This window comes from Eucyclogobius newberryi, unplaced genomic scaffold (genome assembly GCF_026437365.1).
Source record: "Eucyclogobius newberryi isolate DKJ021-1_F unplaced genomic scaffold, fEucNew1.0.hap1 SCAF_10, whole genome shotgun sequence".
Classification (NCBI taxonomy): Eukaryota; Metazoa; Chordata; class Actinopteri; order Gobiiformes; family Gobiidae; genus Eucyclogobius; species Eucyclogobius newberryi.
In genome coordinates this window covers 27,945,893-27,964,356 of record NW_027315724.1, presented here as the reverse complement: position 1 = coordinate 27,964,356, position 18,464 = coordinate 27,945,893, and the positions used below count along the sequence as shown (strand labels likewise).

The 18,464-nt window shown below is 39.8% G+C and overlaps 1 protein-coding gene across 2 annotated transcripts in view; it reads left to right on the top strand.

Moving 5' to 3' along the window:
• Window positions 1–18,464, top strand: part of tenm4 (teneurin transmembrane protein 4) — a 120,391-nt gene that overhangs the window by 31,463 nt on the left and 70,464 nt on the right. For both annotated transcript variants that reach the window (XM_072453164.1, XM_072453172.1), the window contains one exon: window positions 15,846–16,064. In XM_072453164.1, coding sequence (XP_072309265.1) covers window positions 15,846–16,064 — 219 coding nt within the window. The remainder of the gene's footprint in view (window positions 1–15,845; window positions 16,065–18,464) is intronic.

Below are 18,464 nucleotides of genomic sequence, written 5' to 3'. Positions count from 1 at the left end.
AACTCTGTCTTTGAAAAGCAAATCCCTTTAAAAAGACCACCATCACTAACAGTGCTGAGAGAAACTTTGGCAGATCTAAAGAAACATGTTCCTTACCACCCAAACTGACTGCAGAGTTCAGTGACTCAAAGTTTCTCATTCTACACTTCATTTGAATCTGCTTAACTAGAGGTTAACCAACTGTTTTTAGCCGGACCAGATGTAAACGGCTGTGGGTCTTTGAGCTGCCGAGCGTCACCCGCACCCGAGGCCTGCGAGTCAAAGTCAGTAAGAGTGTCCAATTAGGCGACACGTTTGGCTCATTAGGGCATGTTTTACAGCGCTGTGGTGGCACCAGAGAGATGGGGTTTCCCACTGTGACCTTCAGGGGCTGTGGTCAGCTCTCCTCACTCACACTCACACGGAAAAACACACAATTACTTGTTTACGTCTGCAACTTTCAGATACAACCTTGAATTCATTTTGTTAAGTATAATAATAATAAATACGATATTATGATTACCTTCTATGTCTTCATAAATATGTATGTTTTCTTTCTGTCTTTCTGTTTGTTTGTTTTTTGCTTTAATGTAATCTTCCTAGTGAAAAACAAACAAACTGAACACATAAATTAAACATAAAAACACACACAATTGACTTCAACTGCATTTTTTTATTTTATTTTACTTGCCCAAACCAGGAATTAGCCTGCTATGGTTACAGTTGTGCTCCTGCTGCCTCTGGATTGTCTTCTATTATCAAATATACTTTGCTCAATAAACTAAACTAAACTGACTGAACTGATGGCATCTGATTGAACAATGCAACACATTAAGTCAAAGTGTATGATGTGTGTCTCTGATCATTTGTTATGGGAAAACATTTGAGCTTCATCTCTTGAAGTGTCATTTTAGTGCATTAAACATAAACACAAAAACAAATGTGTTTAGATGTCGTACACATCGTGGAAGCAAAAATATCAGGCGAAAAGATTCAAAGCAGCCACTGGTGGTTTCACAGCTTAGGCGTGGATATTTCCTCCCCCACATTTTCTTGTGAAGTTATTTATTTGTTGACTTTTTTTGGCAGAGTGTGGTCTCAGATTGTGGATTAGTGGAGATATTCTCTGGCTCATTTGCGGGCTAATTTGCAGGGTTTTAGAGGCCCTCGTGGACAGTTTTAGCCTGTTATCTGAAGAACATACTCGCTCCCTGCCAGTGCTCTGACCGTCCAAACCAACTGCTTCGGACTTGAGCTCCAAGCCTCCAAGCCCCGACTCTAGAAGGAGTCTGGGATGAGCTCTGGTCTTCGGAGGATCCCCCATACACATGCCACACAAGTCCTGCCTCTCGCCCACAAAATCCTTCACTGTCGATTAGAATGGCCTGTTTATACTAGTTTTGGAGCCGATATTAGTCTGGCCTCTGAGAAACTCTGAGACATTTGCTTTATTGATGCGGTGCAGTGTGAGGCATTCAAATCTGAACTGAGCTTTTGAATCTTTGCTTTGAATATTCACCCCAGCCTTGTTTTGAGATTTAGATTTGAGAGATTAAAACTAAAAGATGTTCTAAATGCTGCTTTTTAAATTTGTTTGCAGCTGTTGTGACTAGAGGTGGGCAATAAATAGAAATGCAGATAATAGTGTAAATGTTGTTTTAAAGATACGAAACATTTAAATATCGAGTACATTGTCCGCAGAAAAAATGCACCAAAAAGAGCTGATTAAAATAGATTTAAAGTAGCAATTGATTACGTTTGTTAATTTGACAGACATTTCACATTTGTCTCATATTTGATGTTTACCAAGATTCTGTTGGATTGACATAATATCATTACTAGGATCCTGAAAAAAATATCATGTTCATTTATGTCAAATTTCACAAACCAAAGTGTATTGCTTAAAACAGGGAACAAAAAACAATTTTCGCACAATTTAAACAATGCTACGTGACGCTTTAACCCTTCGGGGTCCGGAGCTTTTTGGGCCGTTTTTGGGTACCTTCAATTTTGCCCTGATATACTACATTAAGAAATGGTTACCAGACCAATGTTGGGTATCTTTTTTTTCAGCACAACCTCACCTATATGATGAGTTAGTTAGTTTTTCACTTTGACATACTATTTCAACACACTGGACCTAAACACACACAGAAAACACAAAGTCCGTCTAGAAAAATTATGTTTTTTTCATTGTGAAACCCTCAAACATGCTCAACCAAGCGTTTAAAAAGGTTCAAACTGAACCACAAGGTGCAAATATGAACATATAAAAGTATTCTTGTGATATATACAAGCAATAAACCACTATTTACAATAAAAAGTAGGTAAATCCTCAGGCGTTTTTCTATTTGTGCAACTTCTCAAAACAGTTTCAGTCCAAAATGACACAGAGAGCCACATCACAGGCCTTGTACTTCCATGTGAGTGATGTTCAGAAGGAACTCTAAACCAGGTCTAAACCAGGTCTAAACCAGGACTAAACCAGGACTAAACCAGGTCTAAACCAGGTCTAAACCAGGTCTAAACCAGGTCTAAACCAGGACTAAACCAGGTCTAAACCAGGTCTAAACCAGGACTAAACCAGGACTAAACCAGGACTAAACCAGGTCTAAACCAGGACTAAACCAGGACTAAACCAGGTCTAAACCAGGACTAAACCAGGTCTAAACCAGGTCTAAACCAGGACTAAACCAGGTCTAAACCAGGTCTAAACCAGGACTAAACCAGGACTAAACCAGGTCTAAACCAGGACTAAACCAGGTCTAAACCAGGACTAAACCAGGACTAAACCAGGTCTAAACCAGGACTAAACCAGGTCTAAACCAGGACTAAACCAGGTCTAAACCAGGTCTAAACCAGGACTAAACCAGGACTAAACCAGGACTAAACCAGGTCTAAACCAGGACTAAACCAGGTCTAAACCAGGACTAAACCAGGACTAAACCAGGTCTAAACCAGGACTAAACCAGGACTAAACCAGGTCTAAACCAGGACTAAACCAGGACCAAAGCAGGTCTAAACCAGGTCTAAACTTGATCAACATGAAGTGTGCCCCTCATTTTGCTTCACAACTATATTACTGACAATGAAATACTTGAAATACTAAAACTCTCCAAAACTACTCAAAAACAGTATAATTCCTCTCGTTCGTTCTTCCTCTTTGACTAATTGTCATGTGACTAATGTTTACGTTCCTCGTGTGCGTCCTGAACATCCGGGTTAGCACAAGGCTAACGTTTTTTTCCGTTTCGTTTTATCACAAAAGACGACAAAGTTATTATAAGAAATGTAACGCGCGCAGAAAAGAGCGCATATTTTTCCGCAAATTTTTAATGGAATTGAAACGTTCATAACTTTGGTTTTATCTGGTGGATTCGAAAAAAACAAAAACTCAGATATGTCGGTGTAAACCCTCATTCGTCCAGGCGTGTTCCATAGTAGAAAAAGCTTCAGTTGTAGTCATCTGGACTCAGTTTGAAAAAATAGACGTTTCGACTCTCATCCAAGAGTCATTGTCAATAACAGAATTTAGGTCGAGAACTCCGATATTAATACTGTTCTGTGGTAAGACCCGCCCATTGGGAGGAGCCTTCCTGAAGTAGAAAGAGTTGTTGGTTTCAACAGAAACTCCCCCCTTGTATCTACCGAGCTAGCCTATTCAGAATCTTAATGGGCTATTAGAATCCTCTTTGTCTTTGTGAGACCCTGGCTCAACCACCCTGAGGACCTGATTAGCATCTAAATGCCCTGGTCCTGGTCCTCTACCTTTCCAGGGGTTCAGTATTCCATTATAGATACCAGGAAGATTAAACCTTAGCCCTCCATTTCTGTTTAAAGAAGGTCTTTCTTTTTTTAACAAAAATAGCTTCCTTGACTCCTCTTTCAAACCATCTTTTCTCCCTGCTTAAAACCTTCACCTCACCGTCTTCAAACGAGTGATTAGAGGCTTCAAGATGGAGATGCACGGCACTCTGAGGTCCTGAACTAGTATTTCTTCTGTGCTGATAAAGCCTCTTGTGTAGAGGCTGTTTCGTCTCACCTATGTAACGTTCTTTGTAAAGAACGTGAGAGTCGAAACGTCTATTTTTTCAAACTGAGTCCAGATGACTACAACTGAAGCTTTTTCTACAAAAAAACTCAGATGTTGCTACGGGTCTCCACTTCCGTATGACGTCAACGGCAGCCGTCTACGTTGTTTGGTTTTCATGCTACAGGGTCCTAAAGCCGACCATGTTTTCACACGCGCCGGCGCGGGCGTCGACCCCGAAGGGTTAAGCAACTTGCTCCAACCAGTGAAATTAACCACCGTATTTTCAGGACTATAAGTTGCACCTTTTTTCATAGTTTTGGCCGGGATGCGACTTATATTTATATTTATACTCTGGAGCGACTTATATGTGCTATTATTTGTTATTTTCACACTTGCAACCACATTTCATACTCTAGTGCGACTTATATATATATTTTTTCTCATCTATTATGCATTTTTTGGCTGGTGCGACTTATACTCCGAAAAATACGGTAGTTGTTTTTTAGGGGGTGCGGAGTGCAGAGGTCCTGACATGCCGTTTCCCTGGCAGGAGATAAGAGTAATTAAACACACTGGCTGTGATTTCTCTCATCAGCGCTCACCTCTGATCGTCCTAACAAAGATACGATTTTAGCAAAGGCTCTTAAACCCGACTATACCAAGCGACCACATACTCCTACTATCCCTCTCCTGTACCGCAAAGGTGTGCACGGGTCGATTTTACACCCTGCATGTTGAGTAACGGCGGGCATAAGCTATGGGCCCTGTTCCCCTGTGCCTGCAGTAGTTCCCCCAAAGCACTACTGTCACGCTGGTAAATTCCAGCCTTATCTCAGCCGTATGAATTGCGAGCCATTTTGCGTGCCGCACCGGAGATGAAATCATTCTGTCATCAAAGCTTCGCCCTGCACTGTGCCTACACGTACAGTACACGTGTAAGCAGACATTTGGCTCACAAGACGATGCTAATATATCCATCTATGAAAGCTCGCCTCTCAGTATTTTTGTGATACGCTGTGATATGGAAAAGTAGGAGCGAGATGCCATTGTGTTTTTCAATGTTTGGTATAATAGGGCTGCAAAATACTGACCATATTTGTCCCTATAGCCTCCACTATAGGAGATTGTAGACAGCAAGCCATTGGTGACAAAGTATCAAATGGTGCAAGGCTTAAGGATTCTGGTTATCTTCAGTTCAGTTTATTTATATTTTAGCTCGATGGGACCCGGGAATACATTAAGCTGTTTCGATGGAAGTAATTGTAGAAACGGTAACATTAGCAGGCTGGTGATCAGGGAATATTGATTTGAATTGGTAAAAGGAGGATGTCTGGCTTCACAAATGTAGGTTTCTCTTTCAGGGGCTTTGGAGTGAATATGTTTCTAATGCCCTGCCGCACAGTATTCTACTTTAAGGACAAAAGTGCATGTTAAACACAAAAATATATGTATGCGAAGAGAAATATAATCAAGAAATACTGTTTGATTGAAAGTTTAATGTAAGAACATGATCACATAACGTAAATACTTCATTTCTCGTAAATACGTCACTCTCTTCACAATGTATCTTTTCTTAGGGGTATACTCCACAGTTTTATGATCCTAAGCATGCAATGCACCGAGGAATGACAAGATATGATTGGCGCTGTCTCCGTTGAGCCAGGCCCTGGGCTATAGCTACATGTTGCCCTAATGAGTCACTTACAATTTTCGGCTTCACTTGCTCTCAAACGCCCAAAGTAAACTTTTGTCTTTTCATTCACTATCCAGGGACCTTAAGAGGATTGTGGGCTCATTATTTATTCATGCCATTGTGTTTATTCGCCAATCTTAGTCTGTGATGAGAGCGCTAACGGAGCAGCCAGCTCAGAGACATAGTAAAAGCTGATAATTATCCACTATTAGCATTGTTTTTCAGACATAGTTAAAGTTGAATCATTTGGATGATCGGGCCGTGGCAAAGCCCCTCAGACACCCATTTAAGGCTGATTTACTATGTGTCTGTGAACTTAAGTTAGGGGTTGTCTGAGAACGACTTAGAGAAATGGTGTAGATTCATTTGGAAAGTGTTTGTGTTAGTTTGTCCTTCTGCGCGGCAAGAGAAGATATCAATGTGCTCTCGCTGACCAAAAGATCTGTACAGAAAGTCATTACATCTCTGCAGGATGTTGTTAACAGCAAGAGGTGAGGAGACTGAAAACTTTATGTTTCAACACTGAACAAAGAAGACCCCAGGGATCCTTGAATAGAATTGCAACTCCTCAAGACATGCTGAAGTAAAAAGACATACTATTCAAGTTTTTGATCATGAGCTAGGGCTAATTAAATGGTTTGAGCAATGGATCGTCTCGCTTTTATGATCATTTAACACTTGTCACTTAACACTGTCTCCAATCTAACCTCTTTAAATATGCTAAATAACTACTCGGGTAAAAGCCTTTGTGGTATACTGGATTAGAAAGTTATTATTTGTTGTTGAACAAATAAACCTGAAATGTGTTTTGGCTTCGAAAACTATGAATGTATGTATTGGGTTTGCCACTTTATACTTTCTTTCCGGCTATATTACTGCTGACAGGTGACGTGACATATCGACGCTATTTAGGAAAAGTAACTAGAAAAAGTGATTGACTGCTGACCAATCACTGTCAAGAGTCTGTAGTTTACACACAGCTGGTGCGGGCTCAGCGTGACTCAGACAGAAGCCAGACGGAGGAACATAAGCATATTTGAAAATCATGTCTTGTCCTTTTTCTATACTACAATGACAAACCCTCAAAAAAAATGTACTTTCATGCAAATACACCCTAGTTACAATTGAGTTTTAGTGTTGTTCTGGAGGATGTGGAGGATCACTAAAGAATGTTTTCTACAATCAAGGATAAGTAATTGCTATTGGCTTTTTTTACACATGTTAGATGAATCTTGTTTACTCTGGCTTTAGCGACATCTCACAGCACCACTGACTTAAAATGACTAATTGTCCTTTTTTTGAATTGCTGAGATTGGCCTTATGATTAAACATAGGTACAATTTATACTGTATTTATCAAGAAAACATGTGTTGTGTTTGGGTGACGTCGGCTGCTCGCATGGTGGACCCTGGACCAGGACCCAGAGCCAGACCCTGAGCACGGAGACGCATCCCCCCATGAACAGAACCATTCCAAAGCAAAGTCAAAGGCCAGTCAAACGTTGCTAAGGACATTTTCTACAAACGCCATGAAAACAATCTTAACAATGATCCAAACCCACACCACGATCATTAGACTCATCACCAAATCTATAGCCCAATGTACAAAACGAACACCACGCACGGGACGAGCCTGCTGCGGGTTTGCGTCGCTGGTCTCCGCGTTAACGCCAGGTCTGAATGGGATCCCTGACTCATTTATGTGTTTGTAACGGCGAGTGCAGGCAGATGGCGTCTTTCAGCTACAGGTCGCGCTGTCTCTGAAACATACAGTGGACTCTCAAAGAACCGTGCGCCTATTACTGCACTGAAAAGAGATGTCGCGTGACGCCTCGGCCCCGCTCATGTCCCCCTCGCCGATACGAGCATCCCGTTCTCCCAGGCCATGCTTAAGCTTTTGTCCAGACATCATGAGGGGTGAAGACATGAATACTCAATTATGGTTAGATAAATATTGTTCTTTTAGCATCTGTATTTGCTCTTTCTATACGAGCGTGAACACATTATATAGTTCTCATATATGACTAATAAATGACTAATTTAGCATCACGTTCTCATCCATTGTGGAGTACATGCACGACCAGATGATCTTCTTGTTAGTTTACTTTGAAATTATTCAAACCGTGTGTCTGTAATTTGGCTCTCAGTGTCTCCTTATGTGCGTGGAGCCTAATTGTCGCTAATGGGTGCTGGCTTTAAAGTGCGCGCGTGTTGTGGGTCAGCCATGGAGCGGTACTTTCTATGGAACCCTCCTTTTATTACACACAAATACAATTTCCATTTTCTACATAATGGTGAGGCGTCTATAAAAACATTTATGGTTGGTTTACAATTTGTTTTCAAGCTCATCGTACATTACGCTCACTCTTCTTTATTATGATATTGATTTTTCGCAGGTAACCGCCGCGCCAGAGAATTTTTTTATCTTTTTTCCAATGCGCCTTCATGAAAGCTCATTTCCTACTTTCCTCTCTTGAGTGATTTTGTTTGTGGTTGTTTTGGCCTGGCTATATTTGCTGACTAGCCTCGTACCAGACATATTGATTGGATTTCATGATATTACTGTTAAAAATTGTGATGAAATCCTAGAAAATAGAATAGGCTGTTTGGAAATTATTTGGTAACAGTGTGTGTCTGTTCAGATGTCACGGAATGTATCATTGATTCCATGGCACAAAATGGTTTACATCTGGTTTGAAGATGTTTCCCTCCTCATTCAAGCCAATATTGACATTATAATGAGAGCTAAATCATTTATTCCTTTAGAGGAGGTATTCATAATAAAGGCGTATTTGGTCGATTTCTTTTTAACAAACTTCTCATTTTCGTATTACAATAAATAGCCTTAAATTGCCCTTGAATGAAAACGTGTGAATTGATAATCATACACGGTCAGTCACAAAAATATTCAGCATAATTTCTCTTTGATTAGCTAAATATGAATAATTGCATTGCCATGTCATTAAGACAATTAAGTGATACTGAACTGAATACAGTTTCCAACATATTCACTTCACTTTCTCATAGTTTTAAGTAGCTTGAGGATACATTTTGTGATTATCTGTCAAATTGTCGTGTGAAATGTACAAGGAACCTTTTGTAGAAAAGTAGAAGACAGAGGACAAATATTTAATGCACTATATAACTCATAACCGCGGCTCCTTGCAGCGGTCTGCAGTGCTAGTCAATATTGACCCCTTATTTCATCATGGTACATTGCAACAAACCGGCACAGTGCTTTACACTCCTCCTGTCACAAAGAAGTCGAATTTCTGTCAGATGCACAAGGGCAGGCCTAACGCTGCTGAGGCACAGACTTTGAAGTTCAGTTCAAACCCAGACTGGTGATAAAGGGTCCACATTAGATCAGTCACGGCACGGCTCAAATACAGAGTCACAAAGAAAAATCTTGCCATCCCAATACTTTTCATGGCTTTAGCAACTCCAAATCCATTGTGTTGCAGGACATTTTCAGGGCAGCGCGCTCCGCAGTGACATTAGTGATGCGCACTGTAAACACAACCACTGAAGCTTATCATTACGAGGGACCAAGTTAGAAAGCGGAAAAGGGAATTCACGATGCCCAGGCAATTAAAAAGCTATTACCGGTAAATATCCAATTAAGATACCTTGTCAAGCAAATTACCTTGTAGGCAAATCTTACACAATTAATGGGCCATTATTTGTATTAGACATGGCATTATAGGTTTATTGATAAAAGCAAGTGATTTCATTTTTTTCTTGGCAGTACACAACACCTTCTATCTGCGAGACAGCTCAATTGGAACGCCACCGTCAACATGCTACGGCTGCATTTCATTTTCACTCTTCGACACTCATTTTCCCAGCTCCTACGTGTAAATTCATACTGGAACAGCCTCACATCTCCTTGGAAACTTAGCCGAGTTAGCCAATCCAAAATGGCGGTGCCCAGGGATTGGATGAAGTTTAACATCCGACACTTCAAACATCAATAGTTCTTCTTGACTATCGATATTTCCTCTCGACTGTCTTTCTAATCCATCCCTGCGTTGTCTGCTTTATAAATGGTGAATTTAATAACACTGTCTGGGTTAATTTGCTGAAGCACTTTCCTGGTTTGTGCTTATTTTGAGTAGCTAATGTTCATAAACTGGGACTGGGACTGACTGGGACATAGAAATTCGGAGAAAACGTCTCCCCAAAGTCCGAGTTCTGACCTCCGAGGACGAATGCAACGCAGCAACACGTACTTGTCAGTAGAAACAGAACGCAATAGTTTGTGTTTCTCCCACTGCGTTTGTGATTTGTGCACATACAGTCAGATTCACTCAAATATTATCATGTGTCTAATTAATAAAGTGTTTTTTCTTCTCTTAATAATCAAGGTTGAACAATATCCAAGCAGAAAATAACACTAAAAATAGACACGGTTTGCAGAGCTGGGTGTCTCCTCAGAATACGCTTTGTGCCTTGCAAAATACAGCATGTGTCTCTGCGACCTCCATATTTAAGTCAGCGCAACAAGGACACTCTGTTAGCACTGTTTCAGCCGTGCTTTTGGTGGTGCCATTCACTGCAGCCAATAAGACGGGCACATAGCAACAGCTTTAAATATGCCATCAAATTTGGAGCGAGGCCTGCTCCACCTACACGAGATGACAAAATGGAGACTGCATGGGGGGAAATTATGCAACATTTATCTGACCTGACCGAATTAACCCTCTTCATAGACAAAAGTAACCTGATGTTTGAATATTATGTCTGTCTTAGGACAGTAATGAACGATTATTTTTAGTTTTCAACTAGTCAAACGATCATTTCAGCGTACATTTAAATATTTTCAAACATATTTTTAACAAACTAAAGGTGGGAATATGATTGAAGCCTTCGAGACAGAGACTATTTATGTATAACTATAACTGTATTATTGATGAAAATTTGTGCATTCTTTATGACATTTTTATTTGATAACGCCACTTTGTATGTGTTTAAGAGTCCGTATAGTCCAGATAACAATTACAATGATCAAAATACAATCGTTTTTATAGTGGACTAATCATGCTTAGAGTATTCTTTTCCATCTGTGAAAATCTAATCGGTGATAAAAGCCTGGCTCTAAATTTAGATGTGTTTTGATGTCTTATGCTGTGAATTACACATTCTGTGGTACATTAAGGTCCCTGCGAGGTGTTTGGTATTCTGCCTGTGCCAAATGCCGTCACTTGATTCCATGGGTTCGGGTTTGTTTCCTCCGCACCGGACTGGGTTGATCTGGATTCTCCACAAACTGCACATATTTTTCGTACTGCCAGCAGCTGTGCCCCAGATCAAACATAATTTCTAATGTCTTCTAAGAGTCACCCGCCCCTCGCTCTGATCGGGAGCCCTCCTGCATGTTTCTGAGGCGCGTGTGTGTGTGTGTGTGTGTGCGTGTGTGTTGGCGGTGTTGAATCAATGACTTGTTTATTAGAATTGTTTATCCTTTGTGTTTGTTAGTTTAATACAGTGGCTATAAAGACTGTTACAGCGCGTTAATGATGGTTTAGGAAATGGAACATTAGTAAGTATATGGCAAAATAAAGCATTGATGAATCACAACATTTCAATTCTGTTCTAATCATTTTCTTTCCATCAAAAATTAACAAATATGGATTTAAATCTTAATTTCATGAACAAGACAGACTTTCACACCAAAAAAGAGTCCCAATTTATTACTCCAAAGTGTGAACTCCGCTCCTAACAACATTTTACTGATAAGTATTGTGTGTAATTAAAAAGACTCCAGCTGATCATTGCCGATTTGAAATAATTGGATCTCTATTCAATTAACATTTGGTTAAATAGGCCAGCCTTTGTAGAAAGTAGTTAGAAACTAATTTACATTTCAGTATTGTAATATTTAGAGACCGATGTACTTTAAAACTAGTACTGCTAATTCTGTATTTACTATTGGACTAATTTAAAAAATCACTTTAGTTCGAATATGTTTTAATTCATAAAACCCCCTCAAATGTGATGTTTTTTTCTGGCAGCTGTGGGAGTCGACCAAAGTAAAATGGTGGGAGCTTGATGGGAAATGTTTATTTATTTGAAGCAGCTGCAGAATGGTTAAATAAACTAGAGCTGTCCACCCCCGTTTGCTTGTTACTACCTCAGCTTCTGTCCGTCAGAGCGCTTTAATGTTGTTTTTTCCCCTTGATAATAAATGTCCTTCTTTAAACCAAGGACAGAGCTTTGGATCAATATATTTTTTAAAGAAGATAAGGATTTTTTCTCTCTTTTTTTGTGATAAACTATTTTATTTTAATTTTTTCAATGTGATTTACAGTTTTTACCTTTCCTGCATATTTTGCGTTATTAATTTTCTTTTATTTACTGTTTTGTTAGGGTTTTATGAAGCAACTTGTCTTGAAAAGCTCTATAGAATATCATTATATGTAGATCATTATTTTATTTATTTATTATTTTTAAACTTTAGTATATAAATGGATCTCACCTCTTCATAGTGGCCCGTCACAGTAACACATTTAAAAGTGAGAAATATTGCTACAGAAAAATATCACAATCAATTATAATATTGAAACTATTTTATGCAATTGACACATTCACTCTAAAGCAAGATAATCCCAGTAACTATGTTTCTAAATATATAATATAATTGAAACAAATCTTTGGAACTGCATTTTTTAAACAGCAAAATTAAATTGGATCGGTCCAACTAAGCGCAGCCAATCAGAACGCTGCTTTTGGCCCTTAAATCCAGGTCGAGGAGAATTAAAATGTGTTATTATTAACCGCGGAGTGGTCTAATTTTGTCACAATGTGCTGGTTTTCTTTGGTGGAAAACACAAAATATACTCATTTACTACAAAAGGTCAGGTTCCCCAGCTTTAAGTGAAGACATGATATTTAGTTTAACCATTTAATTTGCATTATAATACACACAATGTAAAACTAAAGCAACACTATTTAATGTAGAAACTGATGCTACCGCTATTATTTCCATTAAGCACGTTCTCTAGTTCTTAAGATCATTAGCGCCCATTTTGTTATTCTCCTCTTTTAATTAGGCCTCTAATGAGTCTCAATTAAATGATGAACACATGATTAATAATTGTCATGAACGGTCTGAAACTAGCACTTGCTGCCAGACGCCCAGGCCACAGATGCAGAGGTCTTATAAGGAAAGGTCACTCAGCCCACGCTCCTCGGCCTGGATCAGAGACACACAATCCAGCATTAATTAAACACGCAGACAGTAAAACCTTTGTGCGGACACTAATGGAGGCTCAGTGTGGCTGCGCAGATCTCATTTAGGCTATGACTTTGGCTGATTTTAGAGCTATTCAATCATGCTCCTCTTTTAAATCCTGTCCAAACTTCCAGAGTAAGTCCTTCGAATCGTCAAATAAATTAAGATAAGATAAGATATTCCTTTATTGTCCATACATGGGGAAATTTCATTGTTGCAACGCAGGTAGATACAGAGGAAAAGGACAGATAACTTATAGGAAGTTAAAAAAACCACTCACTAATAAAATAACTCGTATAAACAAAACTCTTGTAAACAAAAACTCCTATAGACAGAACCTCTCATTTCCTAATATGGAATGGAGGGGGAAAATAAAGATAAAATAAAATAAAAACAGCTAGCGTAAGACAAGATAATACTAATAATAAACACTCTCACATGGGTTGGCAATACAGCGATAATATCAAATCTGTTTTACTTGAAAACGTGCAAAATGTTATTATCGAGTGTATTTTCTAATAAAGCAATACAAAGCATCTGCAAAAAGAGCTGTTTGAAAACAAAAAAAACAGCACATTCCGTTGTGTGTGGTTTCAAGACAAAGAGTTGCAACTTTTTTTATTATCTGAAATAATTCCAAGTACCCTCTTCCAAGTAAGTCCCTTGGGACCCCCGACTCACAGTGATCTACCCAACAGTGGACAAGTAAAACAATAAAGCCTAAATTACTGCATAAACACACACAGACACACAAAACAGAACCTTTTTTCTCTTTTTGAAAATGCAAAGGAGAGTGTTTGGAGGGGTCGAAGAGCGTTCCTCCATCTTCTCTCGTCTTCTTATCTCTTCGCTGTCTCGTTGTTTTGATACATGATATTCCAGAGTCCATTTTGGAGGTTAAAGTTCCCTCCCTCGACCTCTTTTTACAGTAAAGAGACAGATTCCCAAGAAATAAATGTAGTGCTATTTGAGGTGGGCAATATATCAACATTTAGATTAAAGTGTGAGTGTTAAATTGAGGTTATGCCAAATTTGTCTATCGTTTATATTGTTAAAAGGGTAATGAAAAAGCTTTAATAATAAAAATGAAAAAGTTAACTTGTAAACTTTCAAATAAGGGTATAATGCAATATTTCTGCACTTTTAATTTGACAGACATTTCACATTCGTCTGATAATTAAATGTTTAAATATATGTTTTAACACATTTCTATTTGACTGAAATAATTGACTGTGCAACTATCGTTATCAGGACACAAAGATATTCATATTTGTCAATATCGCCCAGCCCTAAGTGCTATCCAATGTAAAGTAAAATATTTGACAAATGTCTTATTTAAAGCCCATATTCGTGATTTCACTGGCATTAGTTAGACATAAATAATAATAATACATTTTTCTACATGTGATAGAAAGTGCCAAAGTTGTTGTCTACATGTGATATTTTCTACTGTGAAAGTGCCAAAGTTGTTGCTTTTTATAGAGTTTCTTAAAAACAGCTACTTGAACAACTTCACTCTCTCAGTCAGTTTGAAGCTTGACTCACTGGGGCTCAACAGGCTGTTGTTGTTTTTCCTTGTCTCTCTCCTGTGTCCACAGCTTTGTGCATGATGACTATAATGACGCTCTTTACAGCACAAACCCTCCGTCTCCTGGACACACACAAACGCTGAAACAACAGTGCGCTGGTCATTAACCCGCAGCATGGACACTGAGCCTGAGCAACCATTACTGCAGCAGTGTTAACGGCTTTAGAAAAATGTGTGTGCTGTGAAGTATATACAACGCACCCACCATGACTCGAGGGGGCACTGGGCATTTTCTGCCTGTCTACGGCGTCGGCTGATATGTTAATATTGCTAATTGTTTCCTAATTAGATGTGAATCAGTGAGTCGTATTTTAATGCTCTTCAGGGATCATTACAAAGCAAGGGGAAATTTATCTCTCCTGATGGATGACAAGTCAAGTCAGCAGGATTTCCAACAGGAAGGCCGTAGTTCAGACTCTCAGAGATGTAGGTGGAAAGGAGCCTCTGTTTGCTGCAGTTGCTTTATTTAAGCACTCCAATTTCAGCGTGGCACAGAGCCACATCACTAGTTAATCGCACATTAATAGCACCTCTGTGGAGTTTTAACATTCATTGACAGCATGGGAATCATCAGCAAATAGGCTTTGAAAAGAAATGGGCTGATATTGAAAAGTATTAGGGATGCTAATGCCGCTATACTGTATAATACAAAGGGATTTAAATGGCCTTGATTAGTATCCTGCTGTTAGGTGAGTGGCCAGTCTTGTCCCTGTGGTATTTTATAATGTGGACACTGTGTCAGAATGAAATGGAAGGATTGGTTCAGGTTAAATTCATTTCGTGGTTTGCAGGGGTTATATGTGCATCCGCAGGAGGGGTAATACAACCCTGCTCTATCTGCAGTATATTATTCATATGCTGCGGTTGTCATTTGTGTAGCTCAGCCTCTGTGTGTGCTTAGGTAGTATGTTATGTTTAGAAAGTTCTACTTTCAAAGAAATTCAAAAAGACATTGGTAGCATTCTTGTGTGTCTAGGAGAGGGTTTCATTTCACAGGCTCTTGTGTGAAGACAACACGTTTGTTGTAATAACATATTTGTATCCCAGATTGGTTTTTACTTTTTTGCATTTACCATCCAAAAAGTGTTGTTTTTTATTTGTTTTAAACAACAACAGGCTTTTCCTGCGTCTCTGTTCTCGCTCAAAGTCATTTCACTTGTTTGTATTGTTCTTCCCAGCTGGGCTGAGGTGGCACAGACAAAGACAGATGTGTGGCTGTTTGTTTTGGAAGTGTCACCGTTAAGCCTTGCCTGTGTGTGTAGATCTCTGTGTTGAGTGTGTTTCATTTGCCCCATGTGTTGTGTGTTTATGGTCCACAGGTCCTCCGCTGCATTGTTCATCCGCCTCCTCCTCCCCTGTTGAGCACCTCCCATACCCTCCCCCATCCATTGCAGCCAATCAGAACCAGGGAGGGTTGCTAGGTAACAGTGTGGCTCAGCCAGCCCAGGACTCTGACACTGAGGATGAGTTTGGCCCCAATTCATTCTTAGTTAAAACTGGCTCAGGAACCCTGTATGCTCCAGCCACTGCAGCTGATGGTGAGTTACTTTACACTCTACTGTTACTTCTGAAGATTAGCCTTGCTGTTTCTGGACATGTGTTGTAGGTCATGCAGATGGCTGAGAGCAAGAAAATATATTTTTTCAAGCACCATGATAGAGTTAGAAAGTCAATACTTTGCCTTAGGAGAAACACACAACTCTCTGAAGTAAGGTCTGCAAAGTTCAGAGCGTCACTGTAGAAATGGGCTGTTCTGGTTCAGTCGACAGATTTGTGGCAGATTTTCTCTGCACTTTGACTAACAGGAACATGTTAGTGGGAGTAATGATCTAGACAGTTGCAGTAGGAGTTTAAAAACAACTACCTGTACCTGACAACGTTCTTCACAAAATAAAACATGTTGTAACTTCTTACTTTGTGATCTGGTCAATAAATGTTCATGTTGCTTTACATTACAAGTGCCTGCTCCTGAACTTACAACACCTCTTCACATTCACTTATATTAAAGCATTCATAATATATTTAATCACCTCGCTGTATTTTCAGCACAGGACAGGAAGTCACATTTTGAAGAGCATCTAATTTGCAGGTAGATCAGAGAATAGGTTTATTGCTCTGGTTACAGATGCGCCCCAGTGCTCCAGTTGTAGGCTTTACATTCTTGTTTAGAATTTATATACATAAAAGTGTTGACTTTCACACTTGAAGATTTATTCCACCATCTCCCACAGGTCATGAATTTTCATGCTGAATTGTGTTTTTTGAAATCTTGAATAAGGACATATTTCAGCTACAGCTGTTGCGTGCTACTCCCACGGGTGCAGAAAACACAAAACAAGATAAAATGCTCTAAATAATTGATAGGGCTTACAAGTTAACTACCCAAAGGGTTGGATCACATCAAACTCTGAAGTGCCCAGCTGCCTACACACAAAAAAGCCAGCAGAATAAGTTATTAATTCCAGCAAAATCTCCTCCTTAATTCCACTGCGGCAACATGCTGGTCACCCGCAGTGACAGGGCAATAGTGTGGGGGCCCCGGCTGGGAGAACGCCCTTTGCCCAAGCAGAATTATCCTATAACAATGACCTCATTTGCATCAGTACAGCAGGCAGGTTGGCCCCGGGCTGTCAGTGAGGGGTAAAGAACTTCCTCATGCTTCTGTAATCGTCCTTAGGCTTTTGAAAGAGCTGTGTGCACACTACGGTTTATAACATGCAGTTTGACACTTTTCACCTGTACATGTTACACCGTGGGCCTATGTTCGTTTGGAGGCTTATTTCGTTTATTTAAATTGGTCTATTTAAATCATAAAGAAAGACTTGTGTCTGTCATGTAAACTAGTCAAGTTACCCTGCTCTTTATAAAAGCTTGTTTGTTTAAATCTTGTTTGTGAATGTTAAAAGGATGTTTTGATGGCTTTGTTTATTGCAATTTATTATTCTGTTTGCATTGCTGTACCCTGTTTGGAAGAAAAATAAGCATTGGATTTAATTTTTGGACAACAATTTGCAAAATGGAATTAAAGAGATATACACTGTCTTCGAATGACCTGCATTTGTAGAACCATAAATATTATAGAGATTTGCTGCGCTGGATTAAAAACAGGCTTGGAACATTCATTTCTGGTCTATGTCACACTGCAGTGTGATGTCACTGAGGTTGTAAATGCTCTGAGCAGATATTGTGATTAGTAGTAGCTTTTCTTTTGGTGTGAGTTGTCCCTTTAGGGGGGGGGGCATAAGCCGGTCCTGTTTGGGGCTGATGAAGCTGCTCGCTGAAGCCTGCAGTCCTTTGTATGGCATGTGTTTCTCTGTGGCCCTGAGCTTTCTCTCAGGGGCTTCTTCCTGGGGAGGCTGCCAGTGGGAGCCTGCTGCCACGCTGCGCAGAGAGATCTAAGACACTGCGGCCTACCAGTATTAGCATCTCTTAATGCAAAACAGCAGGGGTCCGACCAGCGCTGGCTTTCAGTGCTGCGGGCTCCCCTATGAAAGGGCCAGCACAGCAGCACCAGCTCACAGCTGACCAAGCAGGAATGCTGAGCTGTGGAAGAGCTCAGGGACACAGCGTTTGGAGAATTCAAATAAGTCTTATTTTGAACTGCTTAATCACTCTGTGAACACCCTCCCCCCTGTGTGAAAAGTGGTTAAAAGAGGTCACCACACAAAATAATTGAGCCACATACACCATGAGGAATGAAAGTGTCCAAGGCTAAATCATAATTTAATGAGCAGCACATGGCACTTGGCATGGCCCGGCTTTTGGGAACATTTGAGACTTCTCTTTGGAGTTGACATATCAAATAAAACTGCCTGTACTCCCTATTGATGTTTTCAGTGAACTGCAGCCAACAGGCAGTTTGTTCAGTTAGATCCTCCTTGCTGTTCATCAGTGCACAGAGACCATAGATAATGCATTTTGCATACCTACATGACCCT